The sequence below is a fragment of the Podarcis pityusensis genome, assembly GCF_964106645.2.
Source record: "Podarcis pityusensis genome assembly, chromosome: 10".
NCBI lineage: Eukaryota > Metazoa > Chordata > Lepidosauria > Squamata > Lacertidae > Podarcis > Podarcis pityusensis.
Window position 1 is genome coordinate 37,306,647 of NC_138035.1, and position 23,166 is coordinate 37,329,812.

The 23,166-nt window shown below is 41.3% G+C and overlaps 1 protein-coding gene across 1 annotated transcript in view; it reads right to left on the reverse strand.

The window, feature by feature from the left end:
• Positions 1-1,447: 1,447 nt before the first annotated feature.
• The window catches only part of PLXNC1 (plexin C1), a 60,515-nt gene continuing 38,796 nt past the window's right edge, over positions 1,448-23,166 (reverse strand). The window contains exons 15-31 of the mRNA XM_081022562.1: positions 21,688-21,781; positions 20,854-20,955; positions 19,798-19,901; positions 19,071-19,118; positions 17,742-17,866; positions 16,124-16,322; positions 15,343-15,489; positions 12,772-12,949; positions 12,062-12,165; positions 9,588-9,639; positions 8,542-8,585; positions 8,334-8,441; positions 7,754-7,917; positions 7,379-7,526; positions 5,632-5,772; positions 5,056-5,130; positions 1,448-3,229 (exon numbers count right to left, since the gene is read on the reverse strand). Coding sequence (XP_080878688.1) covers positions 3,095-3,229; positions 5,056-5,130; positions 5,632-5,772; positions 7,379-7,526; positions 7,754-7,917; positions 8,334-8,441; positions 8,542-8,585; positions 9,588-9,639; positions 12,062-12,165; positions 12,772-12,949; positions 15,343-15,489; positions 16,124-16,322; positions 17,742-17,866; positions 19,071-19,118; positions 19,798-19,901; positions 20,854-20,955; positions 21,688-21,781 — 1,968 coding nt within the window. The 3' untranslated portion in view covers positions 1,448-3,094. The remainder of the gene's footprint in view (positions 3,230-5,055; positions 5,131-5,631; positions 5,773-7,378; positions 7,527-7,753; positions 7,918-8,333; positions 8,442-8,541; positions 8,586-9,587; positions 9,640-12,061; positions 12,166-12,771; positions 12,950-15,342; positions 15,490-16,123; positions 16,323-17,741; positions 17,867-19,070; positions 19,119-19,797; positions 19,902-20,853; positions 20,956-21,687; positions 21,782-23,166) is intronic.

A 23,166-nucleotide genomic window follows, 5' to 3' on the forward strand; every position in this document is an offset into this window, starting at 1 on the left:
AGAAGAACGGTCATTTTTCTGGTGGTTCTAGATATTATTTCATATCTGAAATAATCTCCTACTGTTTTGGAGACAGACTCAACACTGACTGTAGATGAACTATGGTGGCTCTGCCCCTTCCTGCTGTAATCTAGACAACTCTTGTCAAGCAGTCTTGCATGACAATTCATTAAATTAGTTTTCACAAGCAGTTTGGTTAATCTTAACACTATCAGGTAATCACAGAGAATCCAAAAGCTATGGTTATTGTTTTGGGCTGTGGTAAATTTTTTGCTATGTCTTGAGTAATTTGGGTATAGGGAAGAAGTAGAAGATTTCCTCAACAAACTGATGTCTGGTGGATGAAGAGATCACCTCAATTCCTGAGTAAAAGGAAGTAAAAGGAATATTCACAGGTAATCTCTGATCCCTTCACATGTTGTCTGTAACTTTAATATCAAAGTGCCATGTATGTTGAACTGCAAATATTAGAAGGCAGTTATAAGGTCTAGAAAGCATGCAAGGTATACTTAATGCACCAGGATATATTATTTTAGAACAACTGTGTCACTATACTTGTTTGGCTCTGAATAAGGCTGGGCCTTCTTTCTCAGATTATGCATATAAATAGCATATAAATAGGGAGTTCTTTCCCAACTGAAATCTTAAGTCAGACCATGGCTTTGTATAGAATACCAGCCAGATTCCAGAAATAAAAAGGCAAAGCAAAGGGGCAGCAATATTACCAACTTGTCATTGTGCCACATAGCTTGGGACCTGCATGTTCATTGTATACAGATTCCAGAGTCTGTATTTCACTCTGATTCTTTTGGTACAACAGAACAATCATGCTGGCGGCTGCCAAACCTAGAGCATAACCAAATGGGTCCACTAGTCACTTGGTGAGGGCCACATTTTGATGTGTACTATCCTTTCGCAGGGTTTCAAGTTTCAAGCCTTACATGGCAAGATCTTCAAAGTGGCCAAAAGAGGTGCTATATCACCCAGCCTCTCTCAGAAATGGCTGTTCAGCTACATGGAAGAATTTGGCTTCAGTCAGTGATTCCCTCCTTTGCAATTTGGCAATCTGGTAGGGGAAGAAGAGAGAATATGTGTAGTATAACCTTCTCCTGAAACTCCCAGTACTCTTCCAGAGCTGCCACAACTGAAGGGAAGGAAGGACAAAACAAGCCTTAGGCTAGTGGGACTTCTCTTGCTAATGGCAATGATCCGCATTAGCAACTACAGTATTCAAAAATTGTGATATAAACCTCCGGCTGAGAGACCAGAGAGGAATGGAGAAAAGGTCATTTCATGCCACTCTAGCTGAGTAGAGGTACACTGTTATTTTCCTTTTGTAAAGCAGGGGTTTTGCTATAAAAGTCTGACATGGGTTCTCACTTTGAGTTGCTTTTGAGTTTTAATTATATATACACTTCAAGTTAAACAAAAAGACAAGTTAGCAAAGTAAACAACAAATACTTTGTATTTGAAATAAACATCTCATGTAAATATCCAATGTATTTTTCATCAATGCATTTTTATACAAATGTCATTTTCATAGAAGAGGAGTTATTAGATGTATCATGATCAGACGAAATATTTACCTGCATACGTCTGAAAATAAGTTTTGATTGTTTTACGCAGTTTACAATAAGTGTTATAATATCCTTTCATCTGCAGATTGTCACAAATATTTCGTTTCACTATTTAGTTCCTCTGACTGATGCAAGATACTCCGGTTATCAAGCCAATCAAAGGTTCTACGATCAACAACACAGCTTGACACCTACATTAGTTTCATAAGCTAAGGTAGAGGTTAATATCAGAGGTGCACTTTACAAAGCAGTTCCGTCATGAAAAAATACCTGCATTGTTCCTGGTAAGACAACTATCCTATAGTGTTGAACACTGTGAGTCTTCCCATTCATTTGTACTGCCTGCAGAAGTGACCTGCTAATTTGCTTCCCAATGCCAAGATAGTTGTATTAATTTCATTGATTGACACAGTCTGCACTTCTAGCATTTCTAACCTGCCAACTCGGCATAACACTTCATGCTTCTGCTAAAATGGACGGTGGGCCATGAAAGCTTGTGTGTTAGTCTTTAAGGTGACCAAAGACTACTGCAGCTACCCCAGCTGGAAAACGTGATGCGTGTACTTGCAAAGCTATGTAGAATTTATTTTGATAATCCTTCCATTTATCTACCATTTAAAAAAATATAAACAACTGCAGGTACAAAATAAATCAGAGCACCCTTTTCTGCCTCAGAAGAAGAGTCATTTAAAAATACCTTAATACTTCGTGGTCCCTGAGTTTGTTTTGAAACATCTATTGTCTATGCAGGGGGAAGAAATGTTTAGAACATACATAATGCTGGACACAGCTATAGCAGTTGAAAATTCCAGTGGGATGTGAGCCAGCCAATCCATTCTGCATGCTTCTCCACAAGAAGGTATGAAAACTGTCCCATATCATTCCACGTTGGTTACAAACTATTTTCTTGGAAAGCTGCAAATGACCTCAGCAGGCTGGTCCTCCTAGATCCAGTGGTTATGCTTCTTTAGGCTGCCGCACCCAAGCACCTGGAACATACTGCATGTTTGTGCTCATGTAGAACTTAGAGAAGGAGGCTGTCTCAGTTCAGTGAGGTAAGGAAATTATTTTGGCAAAGTGGGCCTTTGGAGCACTGTGCTGAAAATGAAATGTAAGCACGTTGTTTTTATAGATTTGTGGCTCAGGGCCTTTTTTAAAAAAGCCGGAAAACAACAACAAAAAAACCCACATCAAAAGTGGTTAAAATACTGACAAAATTACTTAATGTAAGATGTTCCCTGGTGCATCAGACAAGACCTCTATTGAGTGCAGCATCTTGCTCCCCACAGTGGCTTTGATCTGGCAAGGGAAATCTGCACATGGCAGCAAGCTTCCAGTCCTATGCGCACGGCTGCATATTTACATCAACAATGTAATGTTTATCCAGACTTCTCTGAGATGCGTCTTCGGTGCAGCTAGGGATGCTCATTCCCATCTGGACTTACAGTTGCTGCAGACTACTAATGCTTGAGGAGAACTTGATGCTTTGAATGCAGTAGCAGTTTTTAAAGTTCATACTAGCTTAGTAAGGGAGCAGTTGATTCATCTGAAATCCACTTGCATTTTTTCTTTTCGTCAGCTAAGGCTTTTATATACAGCAGCTGCTTCTGTGCTTCTTCCAGCCCTCGTTCTTTCTCCAATTTATTCAGTATCTATGGAAACAAAAGAAATGTGTGCAGCCTTATTTTAACACATTTTTTCAGTGTCACAGTAGCTCTGCTTGAGCAAACCACATTCCTTCTAATGCCAGCCTATGCAACTTGTTGTTTGTAAGTTTATTGTCAATCACAAGATAAAACACTTCCACTGACAAGAGCTATCTAAATTAAAAACCACAAACATTTAGCAAATGCAAGCCCAAATTTATGTAATGGTAGCAGCACAATATGAAAGTAAGCATATCCATGTACAACAGTCATGAGGAAAGATACAGCCAATATAGGAAAGCTGTCCCGTCCCCCAGTGGCATAACAAAGTCAAAGCAGAAATTTGTATCTATAAAATGACCACATCCTTTATTCCAAAGCCACAGACTGAAACATTTTCAGCAGCTGTAAGAATGGGGTGTGATTTTAAGGGGCATGTTTATACTAAGATGATTAATCAGTCACACTTTGGAAGCGATGAAATGGGGAGGGGAGTGGCCCAGTTATATGTGGCATCAAAAGTGTTTAGAATTTGGATGAGTAAACAGGTATTTATGACAAACTTTAGTGAGACTTGGTCACTCCTTTTTTTTTTTATCATATTGCTTAACTTGGATAAAGGTTCCTGTTTCAGGTCCTACCAGGTACCCATTCCTCTGTTCTCATAAGATTATCCTTAATTAACTTTTCAGCTCTGACTAGCCTGACACAACTCATTAAGCCACTACCCCTGACATGCGGGATAGTTTGTGCATTATTAAAATTGCCATAAGTAAGTTTTATTTTACCTTACATAATTTGACAGTACCGTGGTACCTCAGATTAAGTACTTAATTCGTTCTGGAGGTTCATTCTTAACCTGAAACTGTTCTTAACCTGAAGCACCACTTTAGCTAATGGGGCCTCCCGCTGCTGCTGCACAATTTCTGTTCTCATCCTGAAGCAAAGTTCTTAACTTGAGGTACTATTTCTGGGTTAGCGGAGTCTGTAACCTGAAGCGTATGTAACCCGAGGTACCACTGTAGATTTTTTTTTAAACCCACTGATTAACAGCAATATGCCTATATATATATGTAAATAGAGCACATTATAATAAATGGGTTTAAATATAATATACAAGCTGAACTGTTCTACAATTAAAACATTCAAGTAACCTTTAAATAGTAAAAAGACATGCCTTATATGCAGTGGTAGTCCTTGGGGTCTCAAATTTCAGCAACAACCTGTGCAATGCCAAAAGTTGGCAAGCTCAATCACCTCCTGCCTTCCATTCTACATAGTGATCTTGAAGCTCTATGCCCAGTGTGACTGAACTAGCCGCACTCCCCTAAATCGGCCTACGATATATGGCTTATTAGGATGTAATGTCAAACTGTGGCTTGGTTCATATGTGGTCCTGTATGCTTTCTACTTCACCCCACTTCTTTTGTGGCAATACATAGTTTGTTGCTACTTCCAAATTATTGTTTATACTTTCCCTGCAAGTGAGAATTGCAAACCATGGTTTGATCAAGTTTTGCAGGGGAAGTGCAATACATAGTTTTCTATTCCATCTGCAATGTGAGCACTTTCTCCTCTTGTATATTGATTTGTTTCCTTTTGTGTCAAACCTGAGGCCTGCTCATGTACGTGAACTAAGCTGTATATTTAGGTCCTGATCAAAAAGTACATGTGCACTGTACATTGCTCATAAAGTGGCCTGAATGTTTACAGACTTCCTCAGTCAACCACTCAGAAGTTTTGCAGCCCCAGGCACAGTGTAGTATAAGGGCATACTACTAAACATTTTGGTAACTAGAGAAAGAGAGGGAGTGAAAAGAAGAGGAACTTACATCATCGTAATATCTTGCTATGTAGTGGTAAATTTTAGTCAAGGCTGCAGACTCATTAAATTCATTTTCATGTTTCTGCGAGGGGAAAAGGAAAACTGGTGAAACAATGCTAATAGCATATGAAATAGTTAATAATGACATGGCTTGCAGACAACATTGAGCCAAACCATGGCTGCATGCAAGCAAGCAGATGTATGGCTTTCTGGAGTGAAGATCACAGCCACTGTGATACTCTACTGGGCCTGCTACTGCACAGGTGTTATGTCCCAATCTAGGCTCATGGTATTATCTACTGGTTTGGACATAAACACTGTGCCAAACTATGGCTTAATGCCTCAGTAGCATTGTGGGAGAAACACAGTGGCCACAATCTTTGCTCTAGGAACTCATGTGTCTGGCTTAGCACTAGGTGTGAACTGGGTTAATAAATATGCAGGGTGAGGGAGAAACATTACTAGTGTCTGCAGGGCACCACTGGGATGTTTCTCATTCAAGAGGCCAGTTCTTCCTTTACAGCCAAGGCACAGCATGCCGTCATACCATCTGCATAGGTGGGCAGAAACAATGAAAAGATACCTTAGATTCCTGAGTTAAAAATTCTTCTAGCTCCGAAGTGGACAATGAAGGTAAATCCCTAACTGCTTTATAGAAAGCTTTAACCTCTTCTTTGTAAAGTGGAATATCTTTCGCGTAGAGAAGTTTGTTTGTTGGTGCTTCCTTTAAAAAAGAAAACAAAAGACAACTATTGTTATAAATGGTCACAGCTATGCTGCAATTTTTTTTTTGGATTCCTGTGAAAATTCAGTTAATTTCTATACACTATCTTTCAATATAAATAATGTCAGGCTGCCTTACAGTGTCAAACAATTAAAGCACAGAAGAAAATGGCAGGTTTACAGCATTATAACTGTACAGCAGTTCAGATTTTAAATGCCCCTTTTTGGTAGTGAGGGTTAGAATTATAGTGTTACAGTTATTATCATTTTTCTAACAAAAATGGTTTCTGAATGCTGCAATGGATTGTGATGGTTTGTTTTAGTTACATTTTTGGTGGTGTACCTTTTTATTACAGTATGATTTGGTGATGGCCCCTTGGATAAGCAAGAAGGATATTAAAGGCCAGGGAGAATAAAAAGGTCTGGCACTGAAAGGCAACCATCTGTGGGGTGAACACCAAGAAGGGCAACTTCCCATTTATCACCAGCTCAGTCAGACAGCTGGGTCCCTTGAAAGAAGGTTACCCACAGTGTATGGATAGGTGCATGTAGAGTAATGAAGACTATGCCTCATGTTTTGTTCTCTGTTGTCATTTTCTTTTTTAATATTGCAGGTGTTGAATAGGAGGGTGCTAAAAAAGGCTTCCAAATTAAAACTGCATTAGCCATATACAGTGAGACGCCATGCCTGTGACAAGCCTCCTGTTCTTATTGTCCCAGGCGGGCAGCAAAGAACAGGAGGTTTATCCAAGCACTTAGTAAGCCACAATTCATGGCTGGTAGTGGTCTCTGTTCAGCCTTGTAGGTTACATAACTTTTGACCCACTTTTGGTACGGCAACCAAAAGAAAAAGAAACGCTACAGGAAAACAGTGTTGTTGGGTTTTCAAGGTGTCACAGAAATGCGTCATTCAAGAAACCACTTTATTGCACCAGTTCATTACAAGTCAATAAAGGGAAGCCTCTGGGTAGCTTTGAGGTTTCTACCACAGCCACTTGCTCAGATGCAAAGGGAACTGCATCTTTGGATCAAATTTTAAACTTTAAACGGGGTTAAGCATTAAAATATAACAGAGCACAGCAGTTGCTTTTTTATGAGCAGTGTTGTGGAAGCCTGAAAGATAAATCTAGCACTTCTGAAATTTCCTTTATTATTTCCATGCTGACTTTTTTTGTGCACTAACCTAAAAAAACTTTAAAATAGGAATTATGTTTCCAGTATGCAAATCAGACAGTTGGTTCCATTATCGGGTGTGTGTGTGTTAAATTTAAACTACTTGATCTCCCACAGCTTCGTCTATTAAGTGAACCTGATGCAGCAAGGATTGTAATACACACAACTCCAGATGCCAGATATGGGCTCATTAACTATGTAACTCCCTTTAGTGTGCACGGATCTAATCCCACAAAGCACTCTGAATGTGAAAACCTGCACACTGAAGTTCTTGCAAGTTCAGGGCATGCATGTGAAGTGGAGTGAATGTTGAATTACAGAAGAATGGTCTGGAGTAAAATGATTGCCTTCAGTAGGGACAGTACTGTGGAAAAAATGGTTTGGAAGGTATCGCCTAAGGAAAGGGTGTGTAAAACATGAAATCGAGATACTACCTTTCCCAGTTGTTGCTCTGATAGAGAAAAGGCATCCATAAACGCTTGTGCAATTACTGACAAACAGCCATCAAGATGTGGAGTCTTTTTAATATCAAAAACAAATTGAGGGTTCTTCAGTATATTCACCCAGAAGCGAAGAGGAAGACTGGCAAGAGAAAAGGCAAACTTCAAATTAATAATGTTTCAGGAAAAGTTTATTAATCCCACTAAAAGTAATTTAACATCAGTGCTTCATGCAAGTTAGCAGCATAATAAATAATCATGTCCTCAGTTGATAGTATAGTCCCAATGTGCCCTTCACTGCTGAACATACTGCCAGTTCATGCATTATTATGTTTAAGTTTTACATGAAGCACATTCGTAAATATATACCTGTTAGTTTTCCATATATGGACCACATCAGGGTCTGTAATTTTCTTATTTTCAGCCTGAGCATCCAAGAAGTCAAAAAAATACTTGACAGCAACTGGGGCTTTATTGTTTGGTAAAGTCCAAATGCTCCTAAACAGCTCTTCAACAACTGAGTGAATTGCAACCTTTGAAAGAAATAAGAAGGCAATGGTTTTATTGCTTAGACAAAACAACGAGCTCCATCTATCAAGGACAATTTGTGCAACAAGAATGGAGCTGAACACTCTTCAGTCACCCATTCAAGACTGGCACCATCACAATGTATAAAAGCCATTTCTCAGTGTTCTCTTATACTTCAGATCCATCTCAATGGAAGGGCAGCTCTGAATGCATCTGTACGCAATAATTCTCTTTTCATGTAAATGAATGGGGAAGCCCAGTTGAGCTGCATGTGCCAAGAAGAAAAAAAGAGCTATAGGTGGTCACTATAGGTTCTACAATGTCATTCCATGTTTTTAAGTCACATCAGTTAATTGCCTCTTTGTGAAGCTTCTTAATCTTATCTTTTCTGGCCTAGCCTTAAATAAAGTTCAGCACTTACCTTTGTAGAAAGAAGTTTAGTAAGATACATTTCCTTCACTTTAAATTTTTGTTTTCCTTTGTGTTTCGTACCCTGTGTATCTTTGGCTGCTTCGGAATCTGGTAATATCTGTAAGAAAGGTATACACAAATGTGCATGCAGATGCATGGGTTAAGGGAGGCAATAATATATAACAAAAACATCTAGTTGTCCGATATTGCTGACTTACCAGATGGCAATAGTCGTTTGGGTATTCCCCATCTGAGAAACATGCTTAAAGGGGGAAAGAGAGAATGAATGAAATGCACACAGTGAAAGGGATTAAGCAGTTGCCAAGAAAGGACATCCAGGTAATCCATGTTTAATTATATTCCTGTGCAGGACCCTGAGGTTGTGTAATTGCCACCCTGTGCTCCTTTGGGAGGAAGGGCGGGATATAAATGTAATAACTACACAACGTAATTCCCACCACTCTGTGCAGTAAGAAGACAGGCCAAATAAATTAACTGTATCATTGGCTTTACTGCTCCCTTTTGCCTGCTTCTGTCACAAAATATCATCCCAGCCCTCTGGGAGCAGGAAAAAAAGCAGAATGAAACATCTGCTGTAGCATTCTGTTGCCTTCGTGAAACCAACCCTGCATCAATCCGAACTATGAGGCTGATTTCACAATGTGCAAAATTACAAATTTCTCTTGTGCCTTGTCTACTTTGGCCTTAAAAATGGAATCTCCATATTCTCTGCAAACATACGAAAAAGGGTAATATTATCTTTATGACCTACATATAAGCTTCTCTGAAGCATCCGGTTGTATGCTTAATGCTCTTTTAGACTAATTGGAGCTTATTCCAAAATGGGGAGCCTGTGGATGTAGAAATCAGTCTCAGCCAGCATGGTCAATGGTTCAAGGTGTGTGTGTGGGGGGGGGGGAGAGTTGTGGCCCAATAACATCTGGAGGGCCACAGGTTCCCCATCCTTGTGAGTTTCTTCAACTTATTCTTTTTATAGATCATAAAACTGGACCCATCGCATAAACAGCTGCTTCAGAACTATGGTTCAAATGGTCTGCTATATACTCATAGCTCTATAAAACCCATTACAGTGGGGGCGGGAAACCTGTGGCTGTTCGTATGTCGCTGAACTACAACTTCTGCCATCCCTGACCATTGGCCTCTCTGGCTGCAGCTGGTGGGCATTGCAGTCCAACAACCTATGGAAGGGTCCCCCATCCTGCCATCACAATGATATATATCAGGCTTGTATTGGTTTCAGTACCTGATAGATCCATTTTTTTCTTTAAAATTTTAATAGTTGCTCCATCTGAAATCTGAAAAGGAAATAAAACAGCTTTTGTAATATGCATTTTTTTCAAAAACTACACGGTTCCTCAAAGTTCACATGATCCACTGCATGTGACTGGTTACTTTATTCCCAGCTAGCACAGTCCCATACACAGCACAGGTCAAAGAATGCATTATGTTCTGTGTTCATTTCCCCACTCTGAGGCTTCCTAAGTGCAAAGTTAGAGTAGCCATAGGGTTTTTTCTATTCTGATGCAGCCAGCCAGCCATGCTATAAAGGCTGACGTTCCTAAAGAGCCTTATATTTTGGGATGTGTGCAGTACTTTTTTTTAATGTAATGTGACATGCTTATCTGAAAGCACATGTATCATAATGACTGTTCACATGTTCTGCTAAGGCATAAACTGGTCACATTCCACTATGCATGAGCTATGTGCTGAAAGCATGCAGTCCAGGTTTTCCCATTAATCAAGTGGGACAAAAAACCTTGGAATGGCTGGATTAAGAGTTCCAACCAAAACAGTGCTCAAAGGCTGTTAAAACCATAAACATTCTGGTGAGCCAGGCTGTTATCCATATAATGGGTCCAAAAGTAATCCAGCTGATAGCTGCAGTGCTCAGCAGCTGAATGCTGTGTGTTTGAAAACACAGTGCTTCCCTATTGCTACTCAGTTACTGAAATGACTTGCACAGAATAGGATGCCTTCCAAAAATGGGGAAAAGTGAAACTGCAGCAGCCGGCCCAGTGTAAAGCTTATCCTTTGCCAATAGAATCCTGCAGTTACACCAAGATTTAGGAAGTGCAAGAAAAATAGATTTTGTTCAACTGATGAAGTGTTTGATGACCTGAAACGGGAAATTTACAAAAACTGAAAGACGAAGAACAGGAAAAACTGGGTTTGTTTTTCTCTTTTACTATCAGATTATTTATCCATCCAGCCAAATATTACCAAGGCCAAATGGCAGTGTCTCTTCCAAATCACAGGCAGCTGTGACTGAAATCTTTTTAACTGGAGATGGTCGTGATTAAAACTGGAACCTTATGCATGACCGCATAATCTTTACTACTGAGCTATAGGGCTTTCCCCAAATACAAATAAAAGAACACGTAGCACAGCCAAGCAGAGGCAAAATGAAGATAGCAAAAACAAAGTAAAGATAGCTCCAAATAAAATCTAATCTCTTAAGGGGCACAGGGCTAACAAAAGGGTAAATAATAATTTAAGTACAAGAATATACGTTGTGTATTTTGTGGGTGAGTACTTGAGATGAATTCAACCAAATTTATGGGGAAAGAGCATGGCAACAAATTTCACTTCCCTCTGTGATGAAGTGCTAAACGTCATTGACAAAGTGTAAAAGGGAATATATTATTCCAGGACTTCAGAAAGGCTTTGAAAACATCTCAGATTACACAATAATAAATTAAAGGGAACATAGGAGAGATTTTGTCATTTTTGTGTACTTGGCAAGACACATGGAAAGGCAATGAGTAGATGCAACTCATAGGAAGCTGCCTTATACTGAGGCAGACCAACGGTCCATCTAGCTCAGTACTGTCTACACTGATTGGTAGTGGCTTTCCAGAGTTTCAGGCAGGGAAATCTCCCAGCCCTACCTGGAGAGGCCAGGGATTGAGCTTGGTACCTTCTGCATGCTAAGCAGATGTTCCAGCACCGATCTCCTTCCCCAAACCACAGTAGGAAAGAACACGGTAACACAAAGTTCTGCCTCAGACTCAGTTAATTCTAGTGACCCCAATCCAACTAAGAGCAGCTATAACTAAGAATGCTGAACTTGGTGGGACTTGGACTTGTGTTGCACATACAATTGAAACCATTTCAGTAACTTGATTGTGACCAATTAAGTCCCTTTGATTATGCTGGAAACGGTTTAGGAACAAGTTTAAAAGGCTTAACTTTTGACTGGTCATTATTTTGATGACATCTACGTTTGGCATGCAAAGGTTTCCTTTTTTTCTCATTTTGGATTTACTGTTTATAAACACTCAGTACTAATGCTTTTTCAACCAAATGTGCATGGAAATGTAGCTAGGCTAACAGTGCAATCCTGTGTCTCACAAGTACTATGGGATTTGCTCCCAGGAAAGAATGTACAGGACTGCAGCTTAAGTGACTTCCTATAGACCCACATCAAGTATGTGATGGCATTGGCAAGAGAATCCTGGTCCAGTCTTTCAACTAGACCATATGACAACTTTTAGATTCAGTATTTGAGAAGATCATGGAAGATCATAGAATTTTAGAGTTGGAAGGGACAACAAGGGTTATCTAATCCAATTCCCTGCAATGTGGAGATATTTTGTCCAACATGGGGCTTGAACCCATGAACTTGAGATCAAGAGTCTCATGCTCTACCGTCTGGGCTATCCCAGATTGTCTTTACAAAAGAGAGATCTTCAAATTATTAAGGATTTTTGTTCTTACCGCATAATGTCGTATGGTGTTCAGCTTGGTAATTCCATTTTCCAGAATCTCAGAGGAACTATCTATGTCCAAAAGTTCGGTTGTTTGTGCACCTGACTGAAGAGCTGCCAAACAATTAAAACAGTTGCAATTCAAACATATTCTGTGCTTTGATTCTGAGATGCCACCAGTGGCTTGCGAGGCAACCCTATCATATTTTGCCAGTCTGTTAAAATTCTCATAAGAGGTCAAGATGCTAAAAGTACTTGCATTGATGATGCTGGGTTTGTGAACCATTTGAAACCATATTCCATTCCTTCATGGCCACATCAGCTTCTGTATCACAATAGGGTTTTGTGAGCAGCTATTGAGGTGGATCACTACTACCAGTGCTGTACTGGTTCTTCCCAATGGATCATTCTGCTTCAGCTAATACTGCAGCAACAGAGACTGTGATACTGTGCTTGCCAAGCATTTAATTTGCCCAGTCCTCAATAGGTTGCTATATATTATATAAGCTAACTGTAATCCACAAATGACAGAATTTATTTAGTTAAAACAGATTGGTTTTAATGAATTCATAGTAATTTGTGGGTCTCATCTGTTAACAGCAGAGAAATCTTCATTTGTGGTTTTTCAAAAACCCATTATTCTGTTCTCAGAGTAAACAAAGGAAAATAAATGTGAGATTATAAATTTATAACAAAAATAGGGCAGTGGCAATGCCTTACCCAAGGCCATTTCGTTGAGCTGAAGATCATAAAGAGAGCCATTCTTGTTCAGAAAGGCTTGCAAGATCTTCTCTTTGGCTTGCCCAATGGTGTCACAATCCAGGACATTAACTTGAATTGTCTGAAAAGTGCCTTCACACTCACTTTGTGGGATATTTTCAAAGACAACATTTAATTCCTGAAAGAGAACAAATGTTTAAACACAATATAATTTACAACCCAGATTTAAAGCACATAAAAACCCTTGGTGAATAAAAAGATAACCACCTGCCACTGAAAAAACCTTATAGCTGGTGCTAAGAAAGTCTTTCTGAAGAGCCTATTTCATAGCCAAAGTGCCACCACTGAAAAAGCACTCTCCTTGAAGAGCCACCTGACTCACTTCGCTTGGAGCAGGGCCTCCAAAGATTATCTTAGTGTTCAAGCAGTCATATGTAAACCACTTGTATGCAAATCATTATCATCTGTGTTAGCAAATTTTGTATTATGTCAGAGGAAATTAATATAGATCTTTCAAAAACATGTTTTCACACTTCACAGTTCCTCAATCCCAACTGAACTAATGTGCTAAGTTTGGGCCACAGACAGCAGAGTTTAATCTCATACCCAAAAACAAGCTGAGTGGACTCAGGCAAGTCAGTAACCTGATCTAGTCATAATGCTAAAGCATAGTTTTCATGTATGAAATAACTGCCTCTTATCTCTTCTGATTCAGGCATGAAATTGTAAGTATCTGCTTCCAGATAAATAAATTAAACAGTATTTTATTTATTTGAACTGGTATTTTTAGGTATGGCCTAATAAGCTAGGATCAGAAACCACAATTTTATCTTTGGTTGTTTGGACAAACTATAGATTAAGCTACAGTTTGTCATGGTTCAGATAATAAGATAAACTATGGATATTTGGAAACAGAAGTGTTTCTGATCTTGCACCCATACTGGGAAAGTTGAGGTGAGAGTGTACAGTGGTGCCTCGCAAGACGAAATTAATTGGTTCCGCAAGTTTTTTCTTCTTGCGAGTTTTTCGTCTTGCGAAGCACGGTTTCCCATAGGAATGCATTGAAAATCAATTAATGCGTTCCTAGGGAAACCGCTTGCCAGGCTGGCGGTGCGGAGAAGGGCTTTTCTCCCCACCGCAAGCCTTCAGGACAGGTACGGGAACAGAGGGGAAGGCGCGCAGCGCTTTCCCTCTGTTCCCGGGGCTTGCGTGGGAGGAGGGTTTTTCCTCCCCACCGCCAACATTCAGAACAGCATTCTGAATGTTGGCGGTGGGAAGGAAAACCCTCCTCCCACCCCAAGTCTTCAGGAAAGCCAACCGATGCCGGGCGGCGGGAGAAGGTGTCCCCCCCCCGCCCGGCACCGGAGCTTCGTTCCGATGCCGCCCCCCCCCCGGCATCGGAGCTTTGTTCCGATGCGGGGGGGAGGAGGCATCCCCCCCCGCCCGGCATCGGAGCTTCGTTCCGATGCCAGGCGGCGGGAGGAGGCGTTTCCCCCCCCCGCCCGGCATCGGAGCTTCGTTCCGATGCCGGGCGGCGGGAGGAGGCGTTTCCCCCCCCCCCGCCCGGCATCGGAGCTTCGTTCCGATGCCGGGCGGCGGGAGGAGGCGTTTCCCCCCCCCCGCCCGGCATCGGAGCTTCGTTCCGATGCCGGGTGGCGGGAGGAGGCGTTTCCCCCCCCCCCCCGCCCGGCATCGGAGCTTCGTTCTGATGCCGGGCGGGGGGGGAGGAGGCGTTCCCCCCCCCCGCCCGGCATCGGAGCTTCGTTCCGATGCCGGGCGGGGGGAGGAGGCGCCCCCCCCGCCCGGCATCGGAGCTTCGTTCCGATGCCGGGCGGGGGGGGGAGGAGGCGTTCCCCCCCCCCGCCCGGCATCCGAGCTTCGTTCCGATGCCGGGCGGGGGGGGGAGGAGGCGTTCCCCCCCCCCGCCCGGCATCCGAGCTTCGTTCCGATGCCGGGCGGGGGGAGGAGGTGTTCCTCCCCCCCCCGCCCGGCATCCGAGCTTCGTTCCGATGCCGGGCGGGGGGAGGAGGCGTTCCTTCCCCCCCCCCCGGCATCCAAGCTTCGTTCCGATGCCGGGCGGGGGAGGAGGTCCGAGGACAGTGGGGAAGACGCGCTGCGCTTCCCCGCTGTCCCGGAGATTTCCCTATGGGCTGTCGTCTTGCGAAGCAAGCCCATAGGGAAATTCGTTTTGCGAAGCGCCTCCAAAACGGAAAACCCTTTCGTCTAGCGGGTTTTCCGTCTTGCGAGGCGTTCGTCTTGCGGGGCACCACTGTATTAGCTTGAAGCTTGTTAACTGTAGCCAGCATCTCTCAGCCTCATCCATCTCTAAAAACTAAGTGACCTATCTCAGGAATTATAGATGGTGTAGAAAGCATTCTGGCATTTTTCTCTCCCTCTCATAACACTAGAATCTGTTATGAATGTCAGTCTATGAAGAACCACAATTCGACCGTAGACTATCTATGTGAGACCACTTCTTGATCTAGAATTCCACCCCTGCTTAGTCATATAGTTTCTACCATACAAGACTTGTTGGTTTAATTTTCTGGACACACAATTAACAAGACATACCACTGTATTGAATTCAGTTACTTGCCACAGTAACCAGTCTTCATTTAGTGTGTTCAAGGCCTTGCAGGTTATTACATCCACAGGGCCTCTGTTTATCCTTTGATTTAGGGTTGTCACAAGCATATAGAATGGATCGCCAAATGTCTCCTAAGAAGCATAATGAAACACAATGTTATTTAACTTATAGTTATACCTTCTTTTCTTTGCATTTCTCTATGCATTACAACTTATTTGTTAAACAGGGGGGAAACAACCAGAAACCCCACATATAGATTGCATGCTCATTTATTTCTTCACATCTACATATAATGTATGTGTAATGGGAAGCGGCAGCCAGCTGCAGGATGCAATTATGCATACATTTAGTGGAAGAGATACATGTGCAATTGTCACAAAATATGTTCTACCTGTATGTTTCACATTTTTGCCTATGTACATGTGGCTTCTCTAAAAAAATATGAAGCAATGTTTGAAATGGTAAATGCCACAGATGAACCTGGAAAGGCTTCTTCCTTCTCTAAACAGCTCATTTTCCTACTCCTCATCTTTTACCCCGAATATTTATGAGTGCTCAAATGTGGGGTTCCCATTCATTTAATGATTCAAAATAAAACCTGTTCATGCAAATGTATTCCACTGAACTGAAGGGGACTCTTCGAGCGCATGCATGTTACTAAGTACTGAACAAACTGCTAGGCAAGAAAGCTGCTGTACATGCACATCACAAGTGGTTCCTTCTGCATGAAAACAAGCAAGTATAATGAAAAGATACAATACTTGCCCGAAGAAAACCGGAGAGGCAAACAGACATCCAGTTTGTCAGCAGTTTTTCTACCACTGACTCTGTACGCCTTAGCAGCAGCTTCGGTTGTATATTGCTAGACTGTTCCATCAAATCCCTTGTCAAGACCTCTAGAATATGGGTTAAGTAGACTAGGTTTGTTTGTAGTGCGATCGTCAAGAATGATGCAAACAAGCATCTGTTTATAAAGAGAATAATAAATTTAATGACAAAAAGAGGAAGAACTTGAATATAAGCTAATATGTAATTCTGCCTACATCATTACCTAAGTAATAGCAATACTAACTCGATTTATATGCTGCCACACTCATCCTGGCAGCTGTCACATAAAGTTGAAGGAAATACCAGCACTTCCAAAATAAAATAAAATAGAACTACTAAGAAAACCTGGAGAACAATAAAATGGAGGATACAAAATGCACGATCGCTTGTTAACATAAGGCAGTGAGTATAAATGGTCCACATGACAAAGCTCCAGGAATAGGTCTCAAATTAAACCAAGACTTGTACTGTCCATAGACCTAAGAACCAAAATGCCACAGTTGTAAACTCTGTCCATCACTCTACAGGTAACCAAAGAAAAGGACATATGGCAGGAACACTGTAGTTATTTTCTAGACCAGCCTTCCCCAATCTTGGGTCTGCAGATATTTTATTGGACTACAACTCCCATCATCCCTGACCACTGGTCCTGCTAGCTAGGGATGATGGGAGCTGTATTTCAACAATATCTGCAGACCCAAGGTTGGGAAAGGCTGGTCTAGACCATTAAACACTGTGCTGCCAACTTTTTGTATTATTTCAAGTGAAGGAAAATGATTGCTGGAAGCTCCTATGAGATGAATAAGTAACTTGTGTAAATTATGCAGCTAAAAAAAGTAACCTCCAGTTATCTTCAATACCTGGAATTTCACTTCAGTGGAGATGAATCCTTAACTTGGCCTGCCACTTCAACCCTCAAAACACCCCAACCCCACAATTGCAAGGGTTGGAGAGAAGTGAGTTAATTATCTTATTGGGTGCCCCTTTGTATTAGCATTGTCCTAGCTGTCGCCAGTTTTGGTTTCTAGCTATTCCATCCAGTCAATCTTCCAAGTCGTTTAATCCAATAAAGCCCAGAATGTCTATTAGTATTCACAAAACAGAATAACTAACACCAATGAATATGTTGATTGCATTCTTCAGAAGAGTGCCTTATCTTAGTGCAATTTGGTCTGCATATTCTGTTTCAATATTCTAAGTTACTGAACTCTTAGCAAGATTCCAATATGTTTCTTTCTATTTCAAGGTAATTACACAGACATAACAGTGAAAGTACCTCTGTAAGAATCAGATACAGGTTGTATTCAACCAAGTTTTATTCAGAGTAGATTCATTGAACTAATGAACATGACTAAGGCAGCTCCATTAATTTCAATAAGTACTCTGAGCCAAAACTTCATTGCTTACCATTTACTTTTTCTTTCCAGAAATTTGACTAATGAGATTTTTTGGAGCAGTGTGAGGGATCAAAGTCAACAGAAACACAACATTTCTATATGTGCAGGTTGTTCTTTCATGTTTCTACAACTTGAAGAATCTAAGTTCTGTAGCATACCTGTCTTTTACAGAGAAGGTTTTCTGTTTTTCAAGCGTATGAATCAGAGTAACAAGAAAATGCTTGTTACAAATTAAGGCGTACAATGCTGTAATGCTGTCATCCTTCTGCTCAGGATTTCTGCTCTGAAATACATGAATTGTATGTCTGTTTCTTTGTTTTTAATATGTTGTTCGTTTTATTTTAAATTATAGCTGCAAGCATCAAATACAAAAAAAAATGTTGAATACAAAAGAAAAAGATGTTCAGGCAGGCAAGGTAATATTATTTTAACCAACCACTGCTAGGAACTGCTAGGACAGGGATGGGTTGTCTCCAAAGGATGTTGGATGCCAACTCCCATCAGCTCCAATGGGCATGGTCAGTGCTCAGGGAGATGGAATTGTAGTCCAACAACATCTGGAGGGCCACAGCTTCACCATCCCTGTTAGCAGGTTTTTAAGATTCACTCTATTCTCTGTTCTCTGAAAAAGAAGAGCGTAAGGATTTCAAACTTCATTAACTCCCGTACAGCAAGGATTTATAGGTATCGCTATCAAGCAGCTCTCTTATATTAAGGATTTATAGGCATCCCTATCAATAACAGCTCAGAGCAGATAGCTATGAAGGCTGTGCAGTGGATTCAGTTTTGTCCCGAGGCAAATTGGGCCTATTTGGAGGGACCTGAGCATCAACTCGGGTTCAGACAGACATGGATCACTATGAGTTGGGCGGCTCAGAGTGATCTGATCTGTGACTGTCAGGGGACAGACAGGTAAGAATTGTGGGAAAACCTTCCTTTCAACCTGGCTCTTCTGTCCCCAGACTGCCCCCTGAGTGTGCAATCCTAGGGGAAAGGCACTCCTGGTCTTCGTAGGAGGAAAGGCACAAGGACAACTTCCCCCATCCGTCTCCCGGATACATGTTTAATTAGTGGTTTAAAACCCTAATTAAACATTAGTTCTGCCTGTGAACGTATTTGAGAATGGATCTGGGGAGGGGTAGCGTTCCCCAGGTTGACAGATTCTTACAATTCCCGAGCAATGCTGGGCACAAGGCTGCCAGTGAAATATAGCTTGCCACCTGCCATGCTAATGAACATAATAAACACATCCTGTGAACTGTGCACATCTCTGTATGGAAATTAGTTACAGCATTCAGATTTGTTTTTTCTTATTTATAGAAGTTATCTGTTGCATTCTCTGTATAGAAATTCAAAGCAAGATGCAGCATAAAATGACAACAGAAATGCGTTAGAAACACTAAAAGAATCATACTACCCAGTTTTCATTTCTGTTAAACCAGTTGCCTCCTTTGTAAGAGAACTAAAATTATATGTAAAACACTTACAAGGGGTTCACTGGAGTCTTCAATCAAGATAAACGATGTGCCTCCGGTCTAAAGTAACAGATTGACAACTATGATGTTGACAGAAGATTGCAAAACAAAAGATTGCAAAATAGATAAAGCATTCAAACAAAAAGCAGTGGTTTGGATTGGTCCATATGGTGAAGCTGCATGCACACAATAACCAAATGACTTTTCACAGGAAGACCTTCGCATAAACTGCCTCATATTTTTAAAAGCAAACTGGATTCACGTAATAATTTTCTGGGTTGAAGTCAACTTCGGTGAACTTTTTAGTAGAATGTCACAGTACCTGAGGTGACCTGGCAGCAAAACAACATGCCCTGAAAATACTTTGATGAATGGCATCACCCCTCTGCTCCTGTGAACTGTTCTGGGGTTCTCCTAACCCTTCAGAGTGGATTTTGGGAAGGTGCAGGGGCACATGGGGCAAAGAGAGTAAAGTCCCATTGCAGTAGTGTGAGTCTTTGTGCTGGCTTCCACTAGCACACTGAGTTAGCTGAGTTCAACCTCAAAAATCCCACAAAAGCTCAACAGCAACAAAAACAACCAAACCCCAAATCTTAAAATCAGCAAGGTTTATTCTGTCAAGCGCTGCCCTTTTATTATAAAGGTCATTTAACTGTATGCAAAGCCATGACACGTTTACAACTTGGGCGATTTCAATTACTGCAAAAGGTTTATAACAAATATATAAGCAGTCATTTACCTCCGGGAAGGAAGTTCGAATAAGAAAGTGTTTGTAGTCAAGGAAGGGGATGGTTCCAAAACTATCAACCACATCCAATTTTTCCATCTGTAGCTCTACAAAGCCTGCAAGAAACAAAGATCCCCTGGAGTGCTGGTTTTTTGTAATATAACATTATCTTAATTACAGCTTTCAAAGTGATATTGGAAAGTAGCTATCATGAGACAGTTTTCATAGTATACATTTATCTCTGTACTCATTTTTAATGCAATGGGAAATGTTGATCGCATATGATTTTTAATAGTTATTTATTCATAAAAATAGCAGAGCAGTTTACAACAATTATATATAAAATCTTACAGTAAAAGTCATATAAGAATGTTAAAAGCAGAAATTAGCTAACTGCTATGGAAAGATGTATTCTTAGCTGCTTGCGTAAACCTGATGGAACCGGAAAGTTTTCAGAGTTGGAACAAAAGGTGCCTGCTGAATCTCTATGGGCAGAGCATTCCACAATACTGGGCAAATGCCACTAAAGGCACTTAAATAAATATCCCATTTACCTGCACTGTTGAACATAATGTAGCGGTACAAAGAAGGGGCACTGGCAGTAGTAAATGGCAGCTGCACAGAGGTCAAATTGGGGCCTAGATTCTTACCAGGGGCAGTTGTGGGGCGGCAGTGGAGGGAGAGACACAACACTCTTAGTTATGTCAGTTTGTGCCCATACTAGGTGCCACTGGCTAATCAATACCTGCACACATGGTGCTGACCCAGCCACTTTCTGCTTCCAACATCACTGCATTATATTCCGCTCGAAAGCAGCTGATCTGTCTTCCCCTTGGCTTCTAGAGAATGATGGCAGCCAATTACTACCATCTGCCGCACCACACAGGCCATCCCTGATATAACCTCATGCTATCTCAGAACTGCTAATATTAACATGAAGAAGGAATTCTGTGTGTTATGACTATGGGAAATCACAGAATGGTGATCTACTTGAAGGAATACATGCACTTGATAGATCACGAGGCGCCTCATCCACAAAAGAGCTCTAAAAAAAATTAAAACCCTCACCTTCACGTATTTCTTTGCGGAGTTCACATTCCAGAAGCTCCAGGTGTTCGCTCAGTTTACGGTTCAACTGCTTGGATTTTCTTTGGGTCACGAAAATTGCTACTGGGGGGAAAAATTGATACAGTCATACCTCGGGATAAATACGCTTCAGGTTGAGCGCTTTTGGGTTGCACTCCACGGCGACCCAGAAGTAACAGAGCACATTACTTCTGGGTTTCGTCGCTTGCGCATGCGCAGACGGTCAAAATGACGTCACGCGCATGCGTAGAAGCAGCGAAACACGGCACGCGCAGACGTGCTGTTGTGTCTTACATTCTGTTTGGGATGCGAACGGGGCTCCGGAATGGATCCCCATTCGCATCCCAAGGTAGCACTGTACTCAATAAAAAGCAGAAATAAGAACCATCAAATATACTAATTTGCATTCTTTTTATCAAAACAAAGGGCAAAAACAGGAATCTGCAGTACTTTGAAAACAGCTGTGTCTCAGAATAGTCACCAAAAGGTAGTAGTGACTGCCACCATACAACACATTGTTACAAAGAAGTTGGTTGCCCCAGTGTGGGTACCGGTTGCTGATGTTATTAGGGAATGACCAGCTATGTAAGAACTGTAAACTTGCATGTGTTGGCTACTAAACCCCCCTCCCTCCTCCTCCTCCTCCTCCTCCTCCTCCACCACCACAAAACAAAGGCAGAAAGTCTCATCCACCACAGATTGCTGCGTCAGGACTGCTGGGTCTTTCACTTAACAAACCACCCCACTGACCACCATTGCATGCGCTTACTGGTTTTTAACAGATGGAAAACTGGACACATGAATAGTGCTACTTACCAGCAATGACTACGGGGATTAACAAAAGAAGGGTCAAATATGAATAGTTGTGTGCTTCTTTTGGAACTTCTTGCTTAAAGTTTCCCACCTTGACCTAGTGGATTGGGGAGGGGGAAATGAATATGTAAGAAAGACCTATATTGATATGTAGTTCTTGACCCTCCTCGCTGGGTTGTTTTCCTTCTTCCGTGGCTGGAAAAAACAGCACACTGCAGCTGAGCTAATACTATGTGTTGAAATCAATAGAGGAAACCATAGACACTGTTACCTCTCCTTCTAGCACTCCATTCGCAGCTCCAAGCATGACTGAAATAACAATGACTGAGCTGCTATATATAGAAGCGATGCAGGAAAGAAGGAAACTCAACAGTGCTATCTAACCCAAGATTAAATCAATTGTACAACACAAGGGAAAACGGGAGAACACAAAAACAATGCTCAACATTACCAATCTGCTCCCCACAAAAGACTCAGGGAAAACTAAGATGCACAAATATTTGCCCCATATTAATTTTGGAGCTATATCTTTGGGATTTTTTAATGTAAAATCAAATCATATGGTTTTCTACCAGCACTTCTGTTTCTAAATTATAGTTACTGTAAGATCATGTTGAAGGAGTATAACACATCAGTATTTGTGCCTGGCATCTGGTTACCTATATTTTACACTGCATATTTATCATACAAGTATTGATATAGAAAAATATAATGCCCAAGCGTACCTGTTTTCATACAGTTTTGATCCCCTTTGTTCTTAGTTTAATTGATTTTATATTTGATTCTTGAAAACTGGGCTTTTCTGCCTTTGATGAGCTGTGTGCATGTGCACACACACACACACACACACACACACACACCTTGATACAGCAGGGTGGGGGGACTCTAGCCCAAATGCATTCCCTCATGGGGGAACTTTTGGAGGTCATAAACACTCCCCACCCAGGTTAGTTTAAGTCTCAGTTTGGATTGATGAATCCCTAAGAAATTTACGTTGGTGTCACAAATATTACCAAAGTAAGAGAATCAAAGCAAACTAATCTACTTATTGGGAAGCATATTTTGAAGAGAGAGAAAACATATGCAATACAGGACCAGACATTACAAGCAAGTGTCGGGAGAGAATGTACCTCTTCTAATGCGGTGATAGTTGACCTTCAGCCCATGGATATTCGTTAATCAGTAACAGGCTATAGAAACTACATCTCACTAACAGGGCTATGGCCGGATGGTCCAGGGGCTCCAATTTTACTAGGGTAGCCCTCAGCCTTGCTGAAACTAAAATACCCAGACCACCTTTGACTCGCCCCCCCCCCTTGTTGCTTAGTGATCCTGAGAGGCAGAACGGCGAAAAGCCATTAACATCTATTTTGCTTGTACTCCCAAGTCTCCTGTAAAAATACAATGTCATAACCTTGGGTGAACTTAACAAAGGACGTGTCAGATGCCTTTTTAGGCCAGCTTGTGATATTCCATGTTAGA